The 21,694-nt window shown below is 42.1% G+C and overlaps 1 protein-coding gene across 1 annotated transcript; it reads right to left on the bottom strand.

Annotated features, from left to right (window-relative positions):
* Positions 1 to 100: 100 nt before the first annotated feature.
* Positions 101 to 3,599, bottom strand: IL6 (interleukin 6). Its single transcript, XM_058019261.1, has 4 exons — positions 3,342 to 3,599; positions 3,117 to 3,230; positions 2,749 to 2,895; positions 101 to 511 (listed from the first exon to the last, which is right to left on the bottom strand). Exons 1-4 carry the CDS (start codon positions 3,597 to 3,599, stop codon positions 320 to 322), a joined length of 711 nt encoding a protein of 236 aa, XP_057875244.1. The 3' UTR covers positions 101 to 319.
* Between the last annotated feature and the right edge of the window lie 18,095 nt (positions 3,600 to 21,694).

The following is a 21,694-nucleotide window of genomic DNA, read 5'->3' as shown; positions in this document are numbered from 1 at the left end:
CATAAGTTATACAAAACTTTTTCTGGGTTCTGAAAATTTTTTTTTGAATACATATTAAATAAGTTTATATCTGAATAGTACCATTAGACAGGAAATAAAATACATAATTTGTTTAAATTATTTCTAAATATTGAAAATATAAATAAAAAATATTAAAACCTAATAAATATCTTAAATACAATAAATAAGTTCCTAAAAGGAAATGGGAATGTATATAGATCCAACCATTGTTACTATTTCTAGTTCTTAAAACAGAACAACACTGTTATCTGCCACCTGACAGATTTGTAACCAAAGGATTGTGCCTGAACTAAAACATTCAAGCACTGAAACTCCTGGTGTTTTTCAAATAGCGCACGGCCCTCACTGTCTTCTCCATAAATGAAGTAAAGTCTCGGAGGATGAGATGGATGGTGATTTTCTTTGTCCAGTCCGTAGTGGACTTCAGCTTTGTGTGGAGGGATTCCTGGGTAGCTGCATCTGGGATGATCACTTCTTCGGGATTGATCACCTGTGAGAAAGACAATATTGGGGGCCTTGGTTAAAGCACTGTCACTGAGCCTGTTAGAGAGCATCCATTTGTGTTTTCCCAGCCTGCTGCATTTTTCCACTTTTTCTGTACTGCAGTCAACAGCACTTGCTGGGACTGTGCTTTCCCCCAGCCCTGTTTCTGTGCAGAGGTGTGAGGAATGCTGGTGCCTGCTATGACTGCTGTGTGGGGATCTGGGCTGTAGAGTTTTGGTTTGAATGCAGCCTGTGGCATCGTGGTCCAACAGGCTCTGAGCAGATCAATACACTCCTCCTGCTTTTTGGCAGTCACATGGCTGGTTAGGTAGGGAGATGCTGATCATGGTTTGTTGTAACCTGCACTGCTCCATCCTGAGTCACAAGTTAATCGGCTGACATTGGAGTACTCTCACATTTTGTAGCAGATTAACAAGTTTCCAAAGATGTCAGACTTGTTTAGCTGCTTAATTATTACTTTCCAGGCATTTAGTCACATATGAGACTAAGTGCCACCAACTTTCACTGATATGTGGGACTGTAACTACAAGATGAGTAAAAGTTATTTATCTACTGGGTTATTTATCTAATGCTGACTCACAGCATTGTGCACCCAGTACATAAAGGCCTTTGAAGAACTTGTCCCAAGAAGTGGGACTTGTGAAAACAGGAGTTACATACCCAAATCATGGAGCTGTTTTAGGTGATTTGGAGTCCAAAGTTCTAGCAAGTGTCTGCTTAATCCTGTGTTTAGGATCTCTCCTACCTTTTAACAAGTGGCAAAAAGATGCAACCTCCTTCTGGAACATCTTTTTTGTGAAATATAAGAGAGAAATATTCTTCCTATCCAGACTACTTGAGAGTGTGTTCTGATCACATCCACTTTTCCTGGTATGCCCAGCTGCTTGTGCTCTGTTAAAGTTTGTATCTGGATATCCAGACACGTATCATGCTGATGGATCTGTTTAACCACAAGTGATGGATTCTGGCTTTGCTGTCCTTAAATAGCAGATTTTTCTCTCACAAAGAAAAATTTCCAACATGAAGTTCAAGGCCTTTTCTCAAAAACTCCACAGTTTCTGCAAGTGCAAGTTTTGGTTTTGGTCACTGTGTTTAATTCTGCCTGTTTTGATTACCTTGGTAAAAAAAAAATAAAATCTAAAGCCCTAAACCCAACAAACCTAGTCTCTCTCAGTTATGAAACAAACTTTCTGCAAACTCGTGTATCAAGCTGGAAGCCAGTAATCAGTTGCTGTCTTATGACAGGACTATTATTCTCAGCTAGCACAGTGTGAAAAAAGCAGTTCAGCTTCCTTTCACATAAAGAATGATGGGCATAAGTAAATATGTTAGGAAAGGTATGGCAAACACACAATGCACAATAGGCTTTTCACATGCTGAAAATTGCCTAGAAGGAAATAATGCCCCAAGACTTCTGCAGTCCTTACCTGGGTGATTTTTAATCAGGCAAATGCTTTCACCAAAGACAAAGGGATGTGTTCATATTAAGGATTATTAAAATGAGCAAGAACTACATGAATTAAGTAAAGTTTTGAAATGTGATCTTTCAAAGCTTTCCAAAACATGAAAAATGTCCGTCAGAAATTAATAGCATTTTAGTTTACCAGATCAAGAGAGAAATTGGTATTTTTGTGAAAGATCATTTGTAAGCGAAGTATGTGTTTTTCGGTAGGGAGCTATCTGATATACTGACAGCAATATCTCAATATACCATACAGCTTGGCTTAGAAGGAAATAACATTGTAAAAATACACTTGGCTTTTTATTTTCTTTCTTTCTTTTTTTTTTTTTTTTTTTTTTTTTTTTTTTTTTTTTTTTTTAATGTGGGCTTTAAAAAAAAGTTGCTGACTTCTGCTTCTCAGTGAGTTCCAACATCAGTACAGGCAGAATTGCAGTTCTGCAATTATAAACAAGCTCTCTGAGAAATCCTATTTCTATCAGCTGGTTTAGTGTATTTGTTCTTAAAACAATGATGCATTTAGGTGGTTTGGAAATTACAACTACCAATAAAAAGTAGGAAGAAGAGTTGTTTCTTTAAGAAAAGAAAGCAAAACTTGGTAAAACCTCTAAATCATAAGGGTAAGATCTGACCATAAGGAACTGTCACCTGTTTTTTCAAGGAACTGAAACATAGCATCCTCTGTTTCACATAGCATCTTCTATTTCTGACTTCACATCAATATTAAGCCACAAAAATCATGAGGGAATTTAAAACCAACTCACCATCTGTTTTATGATTTGTGCCAGGTGCTCTGTATTGTAGGATAGCGATTCAACATTTTGGTTTTCACTAATAAAAGTTTCTTGTATGTATTTGAGGTATGTCTGAAATGTATAAAGCCCACTGGAGATTTTTCTCAAGCATTTATCCTGAAATGAGAGAAAGGTGAGAAAAGTCAATTTAGAGTTCAAAGTGCCTTGATCGCAATGCTGTGTGCAGGTTAGCAGATGATGCTCCTGTAGTGTGGAGGTCTGGCCAAAGCCAGCTAGAGCCGGCACAAATCTTTAGGTCAACTTCCACTGTTCTTTTGAGCAGGTAAAACCTGCCCCAGATATACAGGGTTAGATGGGAAAGGAGAGCTGTTCCTTGCCTCATTAAAGCCGGCGAGCAGACACCCATCTTCCTCCGTCACCTTGGGGAGGTTGAGGTTGTTGTGGAGGAGCATTTCCATGCTGTTCTGGCAGACGGTAATCTTCTCGCACATCTGGGGAGAGACACGGAGAGGTTTGGTCGCACCTTGTCAGGAGGCAGCCGCGGCCGGGCCGGCCGTGTGAGCGAGCGAGCGAGCGCTTGCCCGCGGTGCGGCCGTACCCACCTCGTTCTGCAGCTGTGTCGCCCGCTCGTGCAGCAGCCGCGCCAGATTCAGGCTGTTGGGCAGCGCCGCCCGCCGATCCGCCGCCTCCTCCAGCTCTGCCTCCCCCGAGGAGTCGGCGTTGGGCAGCGGGGCGGCGGCGGCCCGCGGCACCAGCAGCAGCAGCAGCAGCGGCGGCAGCAGCAGCGCGGCGCGGAGGGCGGGCGGCCGGCGGCGGCCGGCGCGGGCACGGTCGCAGCCACAGTCCCGGGGAAACTTCATGGTGCGGCTTCTTCTCGGCTCCGGCCCTGGCCCCTTGTCGTCGGCGAGGCTGGCGGGTTGAATGAGCTCCGGGCATCTCTGAACGTGTATTTATTGAGGGGGCTTCGAGATTATTCATGGCCTTGGGAAAATCCGGCAATAATGCACATACACGAGGGGTGTGTGCTCTCGCAGCGCGCCGGGCTTGACAGGGCTGCTCGAGAGCCGGGATTGTGAAACGGGCCGGGGGGGCGGCCGAAAGCGGCCGGTGGGAACATGAAGTAATCGTCCCTGTAACTCCTTGAGGCCCGGGCTGCTCCCCGCATCCGCCGCCGGCTCACCTGCCCCGCAGGGTCGCGGCCGGGGCTGGAGCCCCCCGGTCCGGCTTTCCTCGGAGCCTGCCAGCTCCAGCCGCACAAAACCTCCTGGAAATTATACATGCATACCTGCCTATATACACACATACTTTATATATGCGATACACTTCCGTATGGTTTAATATTTTAACGTGGTTTAATGTTTTACGGATTTCATATGATTTATATCTATATACATCATACGAAAAAATAGCTAAAACATCCCTATATTTTAGCTATTTTTATTATTTGTATATGTGAAACTAAACGCCCCTGTTTAGGTGCTGGGTAGTACAAGTTGCAAGTTGCCTCTCTGAGTGAACTACATGTGGGTAGGATTAAATACATCAAATGCTTTGAATGGACCAAAGCCAGCTCCTGCGGGAGGCTGGCTGCAGGAAATGCCACGAAGTTCCCTGTTATCTGCTGCCTTATCTCTTTCTGCCCACCTGTAGCTGTTGCAGGAATTTTAATCTTTCAGGGGGACTCTTCACCCAGGGCAAGAGTTCCTGTTGGGATCAATCTTGTAGCATGCAGGCTGAGTCAAACTGTTTAAGGCATGCTGACATTGAACTTGTGGAATGTCTTGAACTGATTTTGGCCAAACTCCCTTTTTTTCTTTTTTCTTTTTCTTTCTTTAGTATGAAGTTGGTTATGTTTTCTCACTTAAAAAAAGATCAGAGGCTGCATTGGGAATTCCTAACAGGAGAGTACAGAGTTGGGAGAACAGAACATGGGGCATAAGAGAGGTGTTAGAGACAACACAGAAACTGAAAAATATCCCAGATACTTTATTTTCTAAGCACAGCCTGAAAAGAGAGCCTCGGGAAAGAGGCAGAGTACTACTGGTTTTTATTTAATGTCTCTTTCTGTCAGTAGCAGAAAAGCAGCTGTGGTAATTTTGCCCAGTGGAGAGATATTAGAACTGGAACACAAGTGCGAGAGAGCAGTTTTCAAGAGCAGCAATCCATCTCTGCCCAGGTCCCTGAGTGCAGCAGGGGGATATTGCCAGAACAGTATTTGCTGTAATGTCAGATCTGTGGCATTAGGCATAGAAGAAAGCATGCCACTAGCAGTATGTTTGACTATTATCAATGAAAAGATCCAACTGAAATGTGCTAAAGGATTAAAACAGCCAGGCCAGATGAGCTCAAAGCTTGGTATTTGCTTTTGCATAACCATCAGAGGCAGATACATCAGGGAGGGAACTCCTGCCTACCTCTTTTTCCACTTGCAATAGCACATGGATGTACGTCTCAGGGATTTCCTTCCGCTGCAAGACGACTCATAGGCTGTTCCCTGCAGACTGTCAAACATTTCCTTTACTTAACCTAAGTGAAAGTACTATTCTTAAAATGAGGAAAACTTGGTAGAAGGCTGTGTTTTCTTAATATCTTTTCAGCAAGCATTCTGTAATTTAGTCTTCTCTGTAGCTCTGTAATTCTTAATTTTGTAAACTTATTTTATGCATACCTCATTGTATTGTGAAAGTCTCTATTCCTTAGAAATTTTCAGAGAACATTTTTGTGCTGATCACTGTGATACAGTCTTGCTGATGTATGTAGTTGCATCTGCAGAGTCAAATAAAAGCAAGTTTCCACTGTTCCTCATCTAAAAGTCTCTAAGCCTTCAGTTACTGTTTTCTCATTTTGGGGTTTTGTTTACTTTTTTTAATATGAACGTCCATGTGACTTTTCAGAAGTACAAAGTATACTTACATGCTCCAGTGAAAGGTACTCATTAATGGCTTAGGAACTCCATTTGATAATCTGGGACAAAGCATAGCATTCAAAGGAGGAAGGAACTGGAATTTACACAATAGCATTAGAATACTTTTATTGCTTTGGACAGTTTCTTATGGAAAATCACTTATTTAATTGGTTCTGTATATAGAAGAAATACTTTTGCACTGATATATCTGTAATAATGGTTAAATTTTGGGAAGGATTTGCAGGAGATCTGCACTGTATTATTAATTAGTTGGCACCGTACTGCACTGAATTACACTGATTCATCAGTAGTCACGTTGTTCCAAATTTAATAAGCCCTGAACAAACAGCACATGCTCATGAGTTACCTACAGATCAGGAGATCCTGGTACTTAAAATGTAGGAGTATTATAGCTGAGACACTGAGGCATAGTTTCTAGATGCCAAGGAATTTCTTTCCTGCATAGCATCTTTGTAATACTGTAGATTACTGTTCTTGCATCCTTTTATTTCTATTGCACTATATTTCACTGTACAAATTTTTTCTTTTTCTTTTCATTTATACTGTCAACTGTCAAGATGACTGCATCCTGGTATCTAAAAACTTCCTAAGGTGGGATTTCAGAAATTCTCAGTGTTTACCCAACTTTTTCTTCTGTCTGACAAATGAGCACTACTACTGCACATTTCTGTAGGAGCAGAGAGACCATTTCTGAACGTTGTAAAAAATCTCCCTCTCTGATTGTCGCACATGAAAATTGTTCCAGGTTCCAGTCAAGTTATAGCCAATCCAGGATCATCCCATGTGTGTTTTCTAGGATCAACGTGCAACTCACTGACCCATTCTGGAAAAGGTTCTTTTTCATCTAGAATTGGTCTGCCGGGGAGCAAGCCTGTGCCACTTTTGTTCTTGATAACTTGGGAAATTTGGAGAAAGGAGCCTGTTTTCAGGAGAGGTGGATGACACCAACATGGAAACGCTATTACCACTGAAGAATTCAACAAACTGCCAGAGCTGTCATGGTCAAAGCTTGTCTTCCCTCTTGTCAGCCATCAGGCACATGTCTACAAGGAGCCCTACCATGTGCAGAGGCAAAACCCAGTGCCATTGGCAGCAGCAGGAGACCTTGCTTGCTGAGTGTTGAGTCAAACATAAATGGCATTCCTACATGGAAAAATAAGGTCTTTCAATGAATTAGAATTACTAGGGTGCAGTAAGTTCCACTCCAATCTGTGTGTTTGATTTGACTGTCTTTTTCTTTCTAATAGTCTCCACTATTTTACAGTAGTAAGAAAACCAGTAATGTTTATTTGGGGATTATGACTTAAAATAGTACTGTTGGTAGTAAGAGAAGAAATTCAACTGAAGATGTGGTGTTCTTCTATAGAAGTATTAGATTGTGTGTGGAAAAAAATGCCAGTTGTCAGAACTGCAACCATAACAATCACTAAGCAAATAACTTCCAAATATATTGAATGAGGAGGAAAGCTGATGTCTGATTCCCCTGACATATTTTTGGTTGAATTCCTCAAAGCTTGTTAACAAGAGAACTCGAAGTCTTACAGATCTTGTAAAGAGTGTCAGAGTTCTTTGTAATGTCAAACCAAACTGCCCTGTGCTGTATTTGAAGTGAACAGGTTGAACAGGTCAGTAATACCATGTTCTTGTTTCTCATAAGCAAACATTGCTTTGACAAGCTGCATGTCACCAAAGAGCGCTGGTGCACTTGCCTAACGGCCTGTTGGCTTTTGTGGCTTGGCAAGTTCTTTCCTTCTCTGTTGGTTTTTTGCCAAGTAACTTCAAAGTTTTTTGGGGATTTTTTGGTGAAAAGCTTTGGGGATTACTCTTTTCTTTCTTAAAGGAAGACTTGCATCATTGTTTAAAAAGGCTAAGATGTGTGGTAAGACTTGAATTTTTTTTTTGAGTGCATCATATGCAAGTACCATGAATTTCCTTGCCTTAAGCTAGATCGGAGGTTTAGAGGGAAAATTTTAACTTACCTTTAAATTATGTTCTGGTTTTCAGCTTATCTGCTTAATTTCAAGAAGATAAATAATGCTATGGTCTTCCCTAGCCAACTTCCAGCAGACAACAGCTTCCAGCCATGCAGTCCTAGATGAAAGAGGTCCTAGATAGAATGGTTCTTGGGGAATATCTGAATGCTGCAAGACATATCTAATGGTACAACTCCTTCAAGTCAAAATGATTGCAGGGATTTTAATGCTGGAATGGGAATGTTGTGGCACCTGACCGTGAAACTTGATTTTCACTAGGAGCACTTTGCTTCTGTGACTGCACTGTTAAATGGCATCAGGAAGCAATTTGATAAACTTTTCTCATGGAAGGAAGGCAGCTGTTGCTTTCTCTCTGTCATAGCACAGTGTGCCTGGTGGGGTGGATGGTGTCCCTTTTAGGGCTGCTTGAGACACCAGAGCAGAGAGCTGGTCAAGTTAGAAATACTGATGGCCTTGGGTCTTTCACAAGCAGCATGTTGTTATCTGGCTTGTTTTGTGAGCATCACTCACGAGGACAACACACTGTTTTGACAGGGATGCCATTTTGTCAGCACTGTGTATTGTAGGGTTGTACTTCTGAAAGAAATCTCTCTCTGTTTTTAAAAATTAATTGACTGTAAGTTCCACTCGTGTTTAAGGAACTTCTTAGTTCCCATTGAGCTTGCTTTCTAAGCATGAAAGATGAAAATTCAAGGAAGTTATATGATGAAGAAGAGTGAGATATTTCAGTCACCAGAGAAGATGACAGAGCTGGAAAGAGAACACTGTGTATGGGAGGTACTGAATGGTGTGAGTATTTATCTTTATTGTTTACCATTTTTAACATGGCACATTAGATGTAGATTGTGTTTTACAGAGCATTCAAAAGTGGGGTTTTCCCTCCAAGGAAGTTGCTCAATGCCAAGGGAAACTCAAGGGTGTCAATGTTTATAATCCCACTCATGAATGCATACCAACTCTAGCTCACCTCAGTAAAGAGGATCTATTTCACTCTTAAATAAAAGCTCATGCATTGTTCCATGAGACATCTGTAAATCTAACTGTGTTTACCCTTGTCCATGCTCAATGATTTTGTGCCCATAATCTCATTATCAGATTATTGTCTCACGTGGGTTGACATTTAGTTGTGCATTCTCTTGTGTTCTCATTCTGCCTTTCCTGGTGATTGCATTTGTGACTTTGTAAATTATCTACACATAAGCCAAGTCACTTAATGAAAATTTTATGTTTTTTTCCTGGAAAGCAGTGGTTTCTCCCTGTAGTGAGAACAGAAACCGGATAGTATCAGTGGTAAAAGTATTGTAACTTCATTGTCAGAATGAGATGCAAGGCTTCAGTACATTCCTTTTGGGAGATAACTTTTCAATAGCACTTTACATGTGTTGGAAATTTCTCTTAGCAGATGGATTACTGGAAAATCAAAATGCAGAGTGCACCTTCAAGTAGTGTTGTGTGCTTTCATAAAGGTTTTCTAGCTCAAGGATCCTGTAGCGACACAGTGAAGTTGCTGTGGAGTTTTCCACTTTGGTCATACCATTTTGTTGAGAAAACTGAGTATCCCTACTCAGAAAGTGGTGCCTTGCACGTTGGGGTGATTGAGTCTTTCTTCCTTTCTGGGTGACTTCTAGCAAACATCTTCATTTTTCTAAACTGAATTTGTGAAAGGGAGCCTACTTACCTCAGCAGGAGCCCTTTCTAGTTGCATGCTAGCACACTATAAGAGGGTTAATAGATTGTCCTGAATCTGTAATAGTCACTCTTCCCACACTGCTGTTCCTGAAGCAAAAGTGTCCTGGGGGCCAGGTTAGCTATAAAGACTTTGGTCCCCTCACCAGAGGATCTGAGTGGTCTAGGTCCAACTAATTTTTTCCTTCAGATGGCCAGTTAGATGGTCTGGTGCTTTTTTGTTTAGATTACTCAACCAGGATGTGGGAGATGTTGAATCATATCCCTTCCTTATTTAAATGGATTATGAACCCAGTTTTACTCCTTTACAGGAAAGTCTCCCAACTCCCAAGAAGAATATTGGCCAAGATGTTTTTCTATTGCTCCTCTTAAAGTGAACTTTTTTATTTTTGTCAGAAAGAGAAGATCAGGAGTCTGTGTGCCACTTTAGTGGATTCCAAGGGAAGTTTGCTCAAATATGTAGGACAAAAAATTCAGACCTTGGGCAGAAATAGAAAGTGATTTCCAGGGACACTCTGACCCCAGAGCTGTTGAGTAAGCCTGGGCAGAAGTGAAGGCCTCACTTCCTCCATGGGCTGCTTTTTGGAAGGAAGAGCTGGTTCCTGTGGTGAAATTGAGGAGGATTGGGTTGCAGGTCCTCCCTGGTAAAGGGTCCTGGCTATCTGGGAGTCACACTTGCTTCCTGAGGGGAAAAAGCTCTTCTCCCTGGAGTTTCTTTTATACTGGTGCAAGAGCTTCTCAAGAGCAACACACCAGCTCTCACATACCCCTTCCTTGGCAGGGGCTCTGTACATGCCTGGCAGGGGAACACCACAGCTCTGCCTGCTCTCTTGGGTCAGGTGCTCCTCGCTGTGAAGTCCCCTGGTATCGCCTGTCGAAAATGCAGAAAGTATTCAGTTTCCCCTGCTGATGTAAAAATGACATGTAGACCAGAAGTTAAAAATAAAAACCAGAAGCAGTCAAGCTGAACTGCTCTGATAGGAAACCATCCCCTTCCCCCCAGCCATTCCCTACAGCTGCAGCTACTGTGACAGTGGCAGTTTTTGTGTGGAGAGGGAACTTGTTAAAAATCTCCCTTTGTACTTTAGCTCAGCATCATCAACCATCACTCCCTGCTGCTCTTACTTAGATTTTCATTGTTACTCACAAATGCTCAAATATTGAAATTTCTATCATGTATTTTTTCTCATACTCCTTGTCTGGACTTGTCAGTATTTTGAAGGTGCCTGGACTTTCAAAAGATGCTGATGTGAAGGCATCAAGGAGTATTGTCTTTATTCCCTACGAATACAGGAACAATTGGCAAACGTGAACAGAGAGCAAAGGCCTTGGTCAGAATTACAGGCATTTTTAAGGAAGGTTAAATTAAACTTTTGTGTTTCATTTCATACTATTTTCATTATCCATTTGCAATACTCTGTGCAATTTTTCTTGTGGGAAATTGCATACTTTATACATTTTGCAAAATAACTACATTCTAAAATGTGATATTCTCTTTTTTTTTTTTTTTTTTTTTTTAAAGTTATATAGAAGATATAGAAGACTCCATGGAGACTCCTATGCTGTTACCAACTGCACGTTAAATCTTCCATTTAGCCTGGGCAGCACACAACTATGAAATGAAATGAAATCTGTTGCTTTCTGCATAACATTTAGCATGTAGTTCCACAACTGTTATAAGCTAATATAGAAACATAGAATAATACATTAATGTGCTGTCCCCGGGCTTATTTTTTATTAGAATTTAGTTTAACGCTCTTTCAATGAGCCCTGCTAACTCCTGGGAAGTGGGGACATGCTATCAAATGGGTACACATGAGGGGAGGATGCTACCAAAAAGGAGTACTGCTGCCAGTCTGTAGTCTGACTTCTGCCACGAGTCACCTTTTCTCACCACTTCCCATGCGTGTCAGCACTGGTGTTTGAGCCATTATGTCAGACTGGGAGGGAGGATCTAGCTGGAAAATAAGACACCAAAGGAATTTTATTAGTTTTCATTAGGTTTCAGTCTGAGTGACTCTGCCTGTCTGCTGGAACACTTGTGTCAGTATGATGGAGCAAGCTGCAATGCCTGACTCCTGGGAGAGTATCAACAACAAATTAATTAAAATCACCGTGTTCTTTTTTTGAGCCTGAAAAATGTTATGCCTTATCTCAAAATAAATGTCACCTCTCATACCTCCAAAGCAGTGCATGCTCAGTGCAACAGATTAAAAAAGGAGACAAGTTTTAAGACATTGATGTGAGCATCATTTTTTATTAACAAACAAAGCTAGTAGCTAAAGTCAATTTAAATTTATGAGGACTTTTGTCTCCTCACCTGCTTTCAACTCCAGACAATACTTAGGACAAATTGTTGTTGTTGTTGTTGTGATTATTATTATTATTATTATTATTATTATTATTATTATTATTAGTCCCTAACTGGTCTTTTTGGTCAGCTCTATGCTCTTGTCCACAGAAAGCTATTGCACATGTTTTAAGCTGTTATAACAACATTGATTTTGATAGAACCTCAATTGCCTGATGAAAGAGCAAAGAGAGTAATGTAGCCACATGACCATTGTCAGTGCATGCATTGCCATCTGGATGTGTAAGTCCACAGCTGTCAACTTTTGCTGCTAAGCAATGTGATGTGGTTGCAAGACCCTTCAGACAGCAAATTTCGAGAGCTGATAACCCCTGGAAACACAGCTTTTGAAAGGAGCATTGATGTGTGGACATATGGTTTAAACAGAGCTCTCCATGCTGTTGGGTCTACAGAGAACATCTGCAGAGTAAAAAGTCTGCAAACCGTCAGGAAAACAAAGCCGACTTTCCTGGCTTATGATGAAGATGAAAAAAATGGTTGGAAGGCTTCTTTAGCATTTCTAGAATTCCATTACTTTTTGTTCCACATTTTGTATCTTCCCTATTGTGTCCCTATTGAGAAATTTTTTGTAAATAATTTCAGGGAGTTGATCACGGGGGTAATGAAAATATCTGTTTCTCAGAAGAGTAAGATCAGTGTCACAGAGAGGAAAAGCTGTTTTAAAACTTTCTCAAAGACAATGTAAAATTACTGCAAGAGGTGAACTCAATGGCAACATTTCTATTGAATTCATTATGAAACTGGCACTCTTATATGTAAAAGGAAAAACAAAGTGGGAAATTGCTCCTACCTTCCCTCCTAAAATCTGTATAATTTGTGCACTCTCTTCTGAGCCTGAGCTCCTTCTCAGCGAGTATTGAGGAAAGTCTTCTAAAAGCAACACTATCAAACCCAAGGCTAGCATAGTAAAAAATATACTAATTTTTTTGAGATACCACAAGGAGGAAAATAAGTCAGATGATATCAGAAAAGGAGGAATTACTAGTTGCAAATATTAGATAACATCTGTTTGAAATCCCTTGCTTGCCATTGACGCAGGACACTTCTTTGCCAGATGACAAAGTCACTCTGCCTGTTCTACCACTTGTCCCTTCAAGTTGGTCCCTTAAGCACTAGTAATCTTGATGTAGCCTGGAGTAACTCCTTCTTAGAGTGTGAAGATTAAATGTTTCAAAATACATGATGGGATGATGACATATCATAATTCCAAAATGAAGTCACGGGTTTTCTGTAGTAACAAGCTTTATTTTGAAAGAGATTTTCTGTGACTACTTGCCAGAAGTGATACTTATTGTTAAAAATTTTGAAATAGATTACTTTTTTTTTTTAATTTGAAAAAGAGGTTGTAAAATTTCTAATTTTTTCAGTAAAGGCCTTTCCCTGAATAGCTCCCCCTGACATCTGTAGGAATCTGTAATCCCACAGTCCTTTGATACTTCTGAAGTTTGCTCTTAGTTCCCTACTGATATGTACATTTTTTGTATCCTCAACCCCCTTTCCTGCACCTAGGTTAAGCTTCACCAAATGTGTTTTCCCCAAAATCTCCGTTTGCCTAGGATGTTCCTTTTTGTGGTATTGCATATGATAGACTTCCTTTCAGTCTTAAAACAGCATCACACTACAAAGTATAGACAATTTTAGGCTTTGACCTGGACTGAAAAAGCCATGGAATATAATTTCCTCAGATACCTCAGACAATATTCATTTTCCTGATAAAACACCAGTGAAGTCCTTTGGAGCAGCTTGTGCACATATTTAGTCTACTTTCTGCTCTTCCCTGTTGTGTTTTTCACTTTTGCTTCTTGCTTCAGCATTTGCAGCCTGTCATTCTCACCAAGAATTTATCCTGAAGAACAAGGTCACATGAAAAGCATCTTTACACTACTGCAAGCCAAGGCTACTCTACAGCCTTGCAAAGGAAATATCAGCAAGAGTTTTCATCGCCTTCATCTTTTTCCTCTCAGTAATCTGGAACACTTCTAGTAAATCATGTGTTATTTACATGAAACAGAAAATATTTCTTTTTATCTGTGGATGACCTAAAAAATCAGGAATGGCTCCTGGCATGTCCAAATTGTGGGAAAGCTGTGATAGCTGTTCAGATTTTTTATCTTGACCACAAAGTGAATTAGGAATGAGAATCTAGAATGGGGTTTTTTGGTGCTAAAATGGGAAATATTTAATGAGGTGGCTAATTACAAATTGAATGGATATTCAGTGACGTGTAAGTGATCACTACAGGGGACCACTGAAATGGTCATGGCTCATGATGTCCCTTGCTCTGGAGCTCAGTGATGATGTTACACCTCAAACACAAATGTCTGTGGAAGGGACTGCCAGCATTGCCACAGGGCCTGGTTGGCACCAAGTGCTGCCACAAAGCAGATGATTCAGAAGCCACAGGAACAGACTTTCTGAACCGCAGCTCCTGACGTGTGCAATGTCGTCCTCAGTGACAGAGCTGTCCTCTTCCTGATGTAAAAAAGGAACATGATTTCTTCAGCTCTGTCCGGTCCCCCCTCTGTGGCCAGCGTTGTGCTGCACTGTGGTGTAGTGAGATGTACTGTATGTCAGCTATAATGAGTAACATAGGTGTTTCCTCCTCTTGGAGGGGAGAGCCTTCCCACTCCTTGGGTTCCAGCTTCCTTCACTGATTTACAGTGAAGTTGCTATAAACACCATGTGGTGTTTTACAGACTCAAACCGAGAGGAAGCCGCTCCTCTCCCTGCTATGGGACTGAGAGCACAGCGATCACATTCCTCTCTGCAGTGGGGAAGCTCTGGCAGAGGGCTGGGGTATCCAAGGTGAGTTTTAGTGTTGGTTCTGAAAGGAGCCAGAGCAGCCACATGCTCCTTATGTGGCCTGGAATTGTTCCTGACGGTTGAAGTGTCCTGACAGTTGAAGGTTGAAGTTTGCAGATCGATTTCCCCAGTTCCTTTCACAGGGTAATCCTAGGTGTGGAGGAACAACTGCAAACTAGTGCTTAGGCCCATGTCTCTGAGCCAGTCCAAAGAGGTGCTTAGGCCAGGTCTCTGATCCAGTCAGAGGTGCTTAGGCCATGTCTCTGAACCAGCCTAAAGAGGTGCTCAGGCCCATGTCTCTGAACCAGCCCAAAGAGGTGCTTAGGCCATGTCTCTGAACCAGCCCAAAGAGGTGCTCAGGCCCATGTCTCTGAACCAGCCCAAAGAGGTGCTTAGGCCATGTCTCTGAGCCAGCCTAAAGAGGTGCTTGGGCCAGGTCTCTGAGCCAGTCAGGGGTGTTTAGGCCCATGTCTCTGAGCCAGCCCAAAGAGGTGCTCAGGCCTATGTCTCTGAGCCAGCCTAAAGAGGTGCTTGGGCCATGTCTCTGAGCCAGTCAGAGGTGCTTAGGCCATGTCTCTGAGCCAGCCTGTGCATTGGTGGCTATGAATTCGCACAGCAGTGGGAGAGGTGAGGATGGCTGCTGGGCCTCTGTCCTCCAACAAAGCTTTTTTAAGGAATGCTGTTTGGAGCCTTTAACTTCAGCACACAAAGAGCTGGCGGATCTAATTGCCTTCCTTGCCAATTTTGTGCAACATGGCAGGAATATGTTAAATGTTTCCTGAAAACAAATGAAAACTTCAGAAGACTAAGCAATAGAGCACCAGTAGAAAAAACCATGCAATATTTTGGCGCATAACAACATGTTTAGGCATAGCAAATAATCTGTTTTACATAAATGATGTAATTAATTCCCATTTCAAAGAACCACTCACATATGAATGGTTTGTGTAATTTCTCTCTGCTGACGTAAGACTTTCCAGTTTTTTGCATTTTATTTATTACTGTTAGTTTACAGTACTGATAGATTTAATTTTTGACAATTCATGCAATATAGATACAGTTTTTTTCCTAAACAAATAGCAGTACGCAAAAAATTTAGCTTTTAAGCTAAGTGTTGTTACCATTGAGCTGCAACAGAAGTTGAGGTTGTTGTTGTTGGCAGTTTCTTCTCATGTGATGTTTTAGGCATTTTTTAATAAAGGTTTTGTAAAGGACTAAACAGATGAAAGAGTTGGGTCTGGTTTAAATTACTAGGATGAAATTTCAGAATTAGGATGCTCTTAGTATGTTTTGAGCAGAGGATCAGGGATTTCATTCACAACTCAATTTGAACTTAGTAAGTGAAACTATTTAAATGTAGAATATCACATTATATCTTCTTTAAAAATGTATTTCTACATGGAGATTCTTTAAATATTACAGGATAGAGTTTTGCCACTTCAAGAAGTGCTCAATAAAACTGAAGGGATGCCAACAAAATGCATATTGTTGACATTCTCCATATTGCAAAACTATTTTAGTTACGAGTATTGTAAAAGCAGTGCTGGTAATTATATTGCTGGGAATTATGACTGAAAAGGATAATACAACGGGGATAATCATGTCCCAGCAAAGAAAGGGATTAGAAGGAAATTGAAATCTCTCCTACTGGCGCTTAACTCCTCATTCATGATTTTGCCTCTTCCCATTATTTTTTGCCTCTTCTCATTATTTTTCCAGCTAGTAACTCAAAATGAAACTGCAGAGTTATCTCAACATTTTGCATCTCCATAACCTAACAGATAAGCTCTAAGTTGAAGAAATTCCTGCCTTCACAGCTATGGACATAGTGCCAGCTATTGCACAATTTGTGTCTTGTAGCATGTTTTTGGATTAATCATAAGTAAATTTGGATCTCAATCATTTCATTATCAGTTGAAGCCAGCACAGCTTCACGGGAGGAAAGTCCTTCTTATCAAACCCAATTTCCTTTATGACAAGGCAACCCACCTGGTTGATCAAAGGGAGCCAGTTGATGTAATTCTTTCGGAATTCAGTAAATCTTTCCATACTGTTTCTCACAGGATCCTTCTGGACAGAATGTCCAGCACACAGCTGGATAAATACGTCATGCGATGGGTGAGCAACTGGCTCATGGGTTGGGCACAGAGGGTTGTGGGGAATGGGGTGACATCAGACCAGGGACCTGTCACTAGTGGTGTTCCACTGGGCCCCATCCTCAGCCCTGTGCTCTTCAACATCTTCATTCATCACCTGGATGCAGGACTGGAAGTCACAGTTGATACAAAACTGGGAGGAGCTTCAAAGGCAGGGAGGCCCTGCAGAGAGACCTCAACAAATGAGAGGCCTGGGCAATCACCAAGCGCATTAAGTGCAGCAAGGGAAGTGCTGGATTGCTGGATTCTGCCCCTGGGATGGGGCAGTCCTGGATGTAAGTACGGTCTGGGGAATGAGAAGCTGGAGAGCAGTGTCATGGAAAGGGACCTGGGGCTCCTGGTAGATGGCAAGTTAAACGTGACTCAGCAGTGCCCTGGCAGCCAGAGGGCCAACCCTGTCCTGGGGTGCATGAGACACAGAATCCCCAGCTGGGCAAGGGAGGGGATTGTCCATTCTGCTCTGAGCTGGGGCAGCCTCACCTCGAGTGCTGGGGGCAGTTTTGGGCCCACAATGTAAGAAAGACATTGAACTGTTAGGGAGGCAAAGGAGGGCAGCAAAGTTGTGAAGGGCCTTGAGGGGAAGCTGTGTGAGGAGCAGCTGAGGACACTTGGTGTGTTCGCTTGCCTGGGCAAGAGGAGACTGAGGGGAGACCTCACTGCTGTTAAAACTTCCTTGTGAGGGGAGAGGGGGGCAGATGCTGATCTCTTTTCTGTAGTGACCAGCAACAAGAAATGGCCCAAAGCTGACTCAGGGGAGATTTAGGAGGAATATTAGGAAAAGGTTCTTTACCCAGAGAGTGTTTGGCCACTGGAATGGGCTCCCCAGGGAAGTGTTCACAGCAACAACGTGACAGAGTTCAAGAAGTATTTGAACAATACTCATGGGCACCTGGTGTGATTCTTGAGGATGATGCTGTGCAGGGCCAGGATTTAAACTCACTGAGGCCTGTGGGTCCCTTCCAACTCAGCTGATTCTGAGATTCTGTGGTTATCTTTCTGGCACTTCTGTTCAAGATGCAGCAAATGTATAATTTTTTTCCCCAGAAAACTCCTGGATTATTGTGAGACAAAGTGTGATCTGAATTTGGCAGGGACTGGACATGAAAGCACAGCTCTGGTGGCAAGTATTCCTAGTTTCAGACCTCTTATATAAGGACAGTAACACACATATGAAGAAAAGAAAACCTGGGCCCTTTAGTCAAAAATGTGGGGAGAGGAGGTGACCGAGGCAGCCTTAAGTGGTTGGCTGCAATAGTATGCAAAGCTCTCAGGAAAATTTTGAATGAAAGGCAAATAGAGGTTAGGAGGTAGATAAGATTAAACATGGCTTTGCAATGTTGGATTGTGTCAACCCAATACACTCACTGAGAAACTATTTCCTACACAAAGGAGACATGGAGGATGGAGCTGGCTGAAAGGGAGACAGCGCTGCTGAGTGTTAATAAGCAGATGGTGAGGAAGGAATAATGAGCTGGGTGTTCTGATGGCAGCAAGTATACTTTATGGAAATAACTGTGGAAGGGAAGGATGGTGGTGTCTATGGCAGGTGTGCTGCTAAGGTGATCTTAGAGTAGTCTGCTGAGGTATACCCTGCAGAAAAGGGAGAATCATACTGCTCTAATTCAAAGACATTTGTGAGAATTCACTTCAATTTTGCATATGCTTCTGATTGCTCTATGTCAAACATAGAGCAATGAACTTTCAAACATGAACTGTAACTGAAGGATGCCAATAGTGGTCAGAGGGATGGAGAGCTTTGTGCTGGAAAGGAAGTGGGAAATGGATACTGTGTTTAGTCTAGTGAAAGAAGGCCTCAGAGAGGACCAAGACTGCTTCTTATTAGCAGTGAAAGTACCAGAGGGGATGCCAACAAACTGAGGGGACTAATCTAGCCTTGAACAGAAATGTGTCTTTTTCAAGTAGGAAAGTGCTTCCTAGCCATGGAACAAATTTTCTAACCAGAAAATGTTATACAGTGGGACTGCTCAAGCACTGGCAAAGGTGCCCAGAGGCTGCTGAACCTCCATCCTTGGTGTGTGAAACTTGACTGGATAAGGCATTTAGCATCTTGATCCTACTTCAAAACAGATATTTCAGTAATGGAATGGCCTAGCTGGCCTCCAGGGGTGCCTCTTGCCTGAATGATCCCATGCTCCATTAGAACAAAAAAGTTCCCAGATACCTTCCACAGCACATGAGGAAGAAGCAAAAGGCCCCAATATAGCTTCCACAAAATTCATAATATTTTACCAGAGAATGGCCAAGTAATGAAAAAAAAGAGGTGATGAGAGCTGAAAAGGTCTGCAAAATTGAATTTTCTTGGCAAGTTCAATAGTTCAGCCTCTCCTAAATAATTTAGAAAGTGAAATTAAGTGGGGAAGGAGATTGGCCTGGTCTTTCTTTTGTGTCGTGGAATTACAGAGCTTGTAAAAGATGGGGCTGTAGCCTAGACAGAGATAGCAACAACATTTTTACTCAGCCCTCTCTCCCTGACTCCTCATCTTCCCCAGTAAGGCTATATGAGCTGGTAGGACCATCTCTAGAAGAAAGAGGCAATTGTTTCTTCAGGCCCATCCATCCCTGAGACCAGCAGGAAAAATCCATTTCTTGTTTGTAACTCAGTTTTCTACCAATGTCATTCCACTGAAATAAATGCAGGCAATTTGGCTTTTAGTCCATTAGACATGCCACTACCACAGAAACACATGTGCAGGGACTGGGCTGATACTTTTCTGAACTAAATAAAAATATTATAATTTGAGGCCCAGGAAAAATTTTTTAATGACTTTCCTTTTTTTAACATTGAAGTATCAGGAAAAAATAAACATACAAGGAGAAACATGAGTAATTTAAAAGATATTTTTATGTGAAAGGCTATCTTATTCACTGCATTTTTTTGAATCTGAAAGGAAAAATTTAATATGCTTTTGGTAATTGGATTGAGCTACTGTAAAGAGGTACTAAGGCTCAGCTTAATCTAAACTCTGGACCCAAAATATAAGTATAAACCTTCATTAATTCATGATGCAATTCTCCTTGTACGGGCAAGCAAGTCTTGGCCTCTATGAGGTGCAGGACAGCTGTACATGCAAGATATATATGGTTCTACATCCTCTCCCCAGCTTTTCTCTGATTTTGCATTGTTTCAGCCTTGCACTGAGAGCCAGGGCACAGCTCTCTATCTGGGGGTGCCCTGCAGTGTGCTGCCTCTCAGTGCCCATCCTGGGGGCCCGGTGGCTCAGCAGGTTGCTGGCAGCACACACACCAGTACTGCTGCTCCCAGCCTCCCCTGGGAGCTCTGCTCACATCTCCTGCTCTGTGTGAGCATGAACAGGGGCTGCTTGCAGATGCCCTGCTCTCCCAGCACAGCATGGGCAGGGACACAGTTCTGAGAACTGAAACAGAAACCTCCCCAGGGAAAAAAAGAACGTTTCTGATTGTTTGGAAGTGCTCTGTATTCATTGCCCAGAGGCAGGCAAGAGTGGATGGACAGGTTTTTCCCCAGTGACTCAAGGATTTCGTGGCTCATTTGCAGAAGGAAGATGTGTCATGCTGGGGAAAGCATCACTTCATTCTGGCGAAAACATTACCCACTTTTGAATGTATCGCCTGGCACCCAAGGATGTGACAACAGAGAAATGTGGTGGCTTGGTAAGAGAGGCCCAAGTGAAAACTGAAATGTGTCTGTGCTTGTATGAAAGAGGGATTCTCAGATATTTTCTTTCACTTCTCTTATGCTCAGGTTTCCCTTTTCCATTATAGTCATAGAGGAGTAGCTGTCTCAAAAGCAATTACCTCTATCAGCTGGAGATTTGTGCCTCTGACAATGTCTTTATATTGCATGTTTCCTGTCAGGACACCCTGTCTTTCTCACCACCGCTATAGTGAGTAGGATTGATACTCTGAATGGCTGAAAATTTGATTTGCAGCCTCTTCTAAACTTTCTGGTCTGTGAAAATCACCTCTTGAATACATTCTTGCTACTATGCCTTCTAATATCACCTTTCAGCTTTAGGAGCACTCAGTCACTCAGTTGTTTGGCTCTATCTTCTGCAGTGTGGTTTCTGTGCCTATCTCCTGCTTTGGATCCCAAAGACTTTCCCTTATATGATCCACCTTTTTTGGTGGACAATCTTGCTGTGGCTTGTCTGTCTTGGTGGAGGATGCCATATCACTTGAAGGCAGTGCTACTGCAGCACATCCAAAAAACAGCAAAAAGAAAGCTGTGCTATTTCCAGGACATCAAGGACTCCTCTGCAGGAACTTGAATCCAGTGCTGGACCTGACACCCAGTGCCTGCAAAGGCCAGTGCCACCTCAGGAGGTAAGGGTCATGGCTGGTGCACTATGGAGAGGAAGAGAGAGGGAGGTGTTTGAACTTAGTGTGTATGGAGGCAGCAAAGGATGGGAAGTGACTGTGGAGCTGTTTGAAAGAGAGGTCACAGGAACAGGGAGAGATTTTGTTCAAGAACTATATGAAGAATCAGTCATTGGCAGCACCATCAGCCTATTGTGGACTGCATGGTGGATGGATCTCAGGAACCTCAGGCACATCTGACAAGAAAGGATAATTTCCACAGATGGCAGTTGTATTTCTGATGTTCACTCACTATAGGGAGAGGCCAATATTGCTCAGGAGAAGGAGAGATTTAAATACTGAGGGAAAAAAAATGAATGGAATGAATCAATGGTGGGCTGTATCTCTACTGGTGAAGGTGCTGGGGTGTCCCTGGACAAGGACACTCAGAACTCTGTGTTACCAGAATATACGTGTCCCCACTTCAGGTGAAGACAAATATCACTTTCCAAAACAGTTTTTGGGCATGGTTTGGGGGTCAAGATCAATCCATGGCAACTCCTAAGAGGTAGTTAGTGAGCACCCAATCTAGTTTGGAAGGTGAGAGGCTTTAATAATGTGAATATGAGCTTCAGTGCCTGAGAATGATTTTAGTCACAATTCACTAGCAATGCTGAGGCATTAGTCATTTAGTAAAGTTTCTGACACATAAATCAGAGCAAGA

This window comes from Melospiza georgiana, chromosome 1 (genome assembly GCF_028018845.1).
Source record: "Melospiza georgiana isolate bMelGeo1 chromosome 1, bMelGeo1.pri, whole genome shotgun sequence".
Classification (NCBI taxonomy): domain Eukaryota; kingdom Metazoa; phylum Chordata; class Aves; order Passeriformes; family Passerellidae; genus Melospiza; species Melospiza georgiana.
The sequence above is the reverse complement of the archived record's forward strand: the minus strand, read 5'-3'. Positions and strand labels throughout refer to the sequence as shown.

Excerpts from the sequence above, each read along its gene's own strand:
- IL6 (XM_058019261.1), bottom strand. The coding sequence starts at position 3,599 with ATGAAGTTTCCCCGGGACTGTGGCTGCGACCGTGCCCGCGCCGGCCGC. Across the intron at positions 2,896-3,116 it reads TGCTCGCCGGCTTTAATGAG|GATAAATGCTTGAGAAAAAT; the intron begins GCAAGGAACAGC and ends CTCTCATTTCAG. Across the intron at positions 512-2,748 it reads CACAAATCATAAAACAGATG|GTGATCAATCCCGAAGAAGT; the intron begins GTGAGTTGGTTT and ends TCTTTCTCACAG.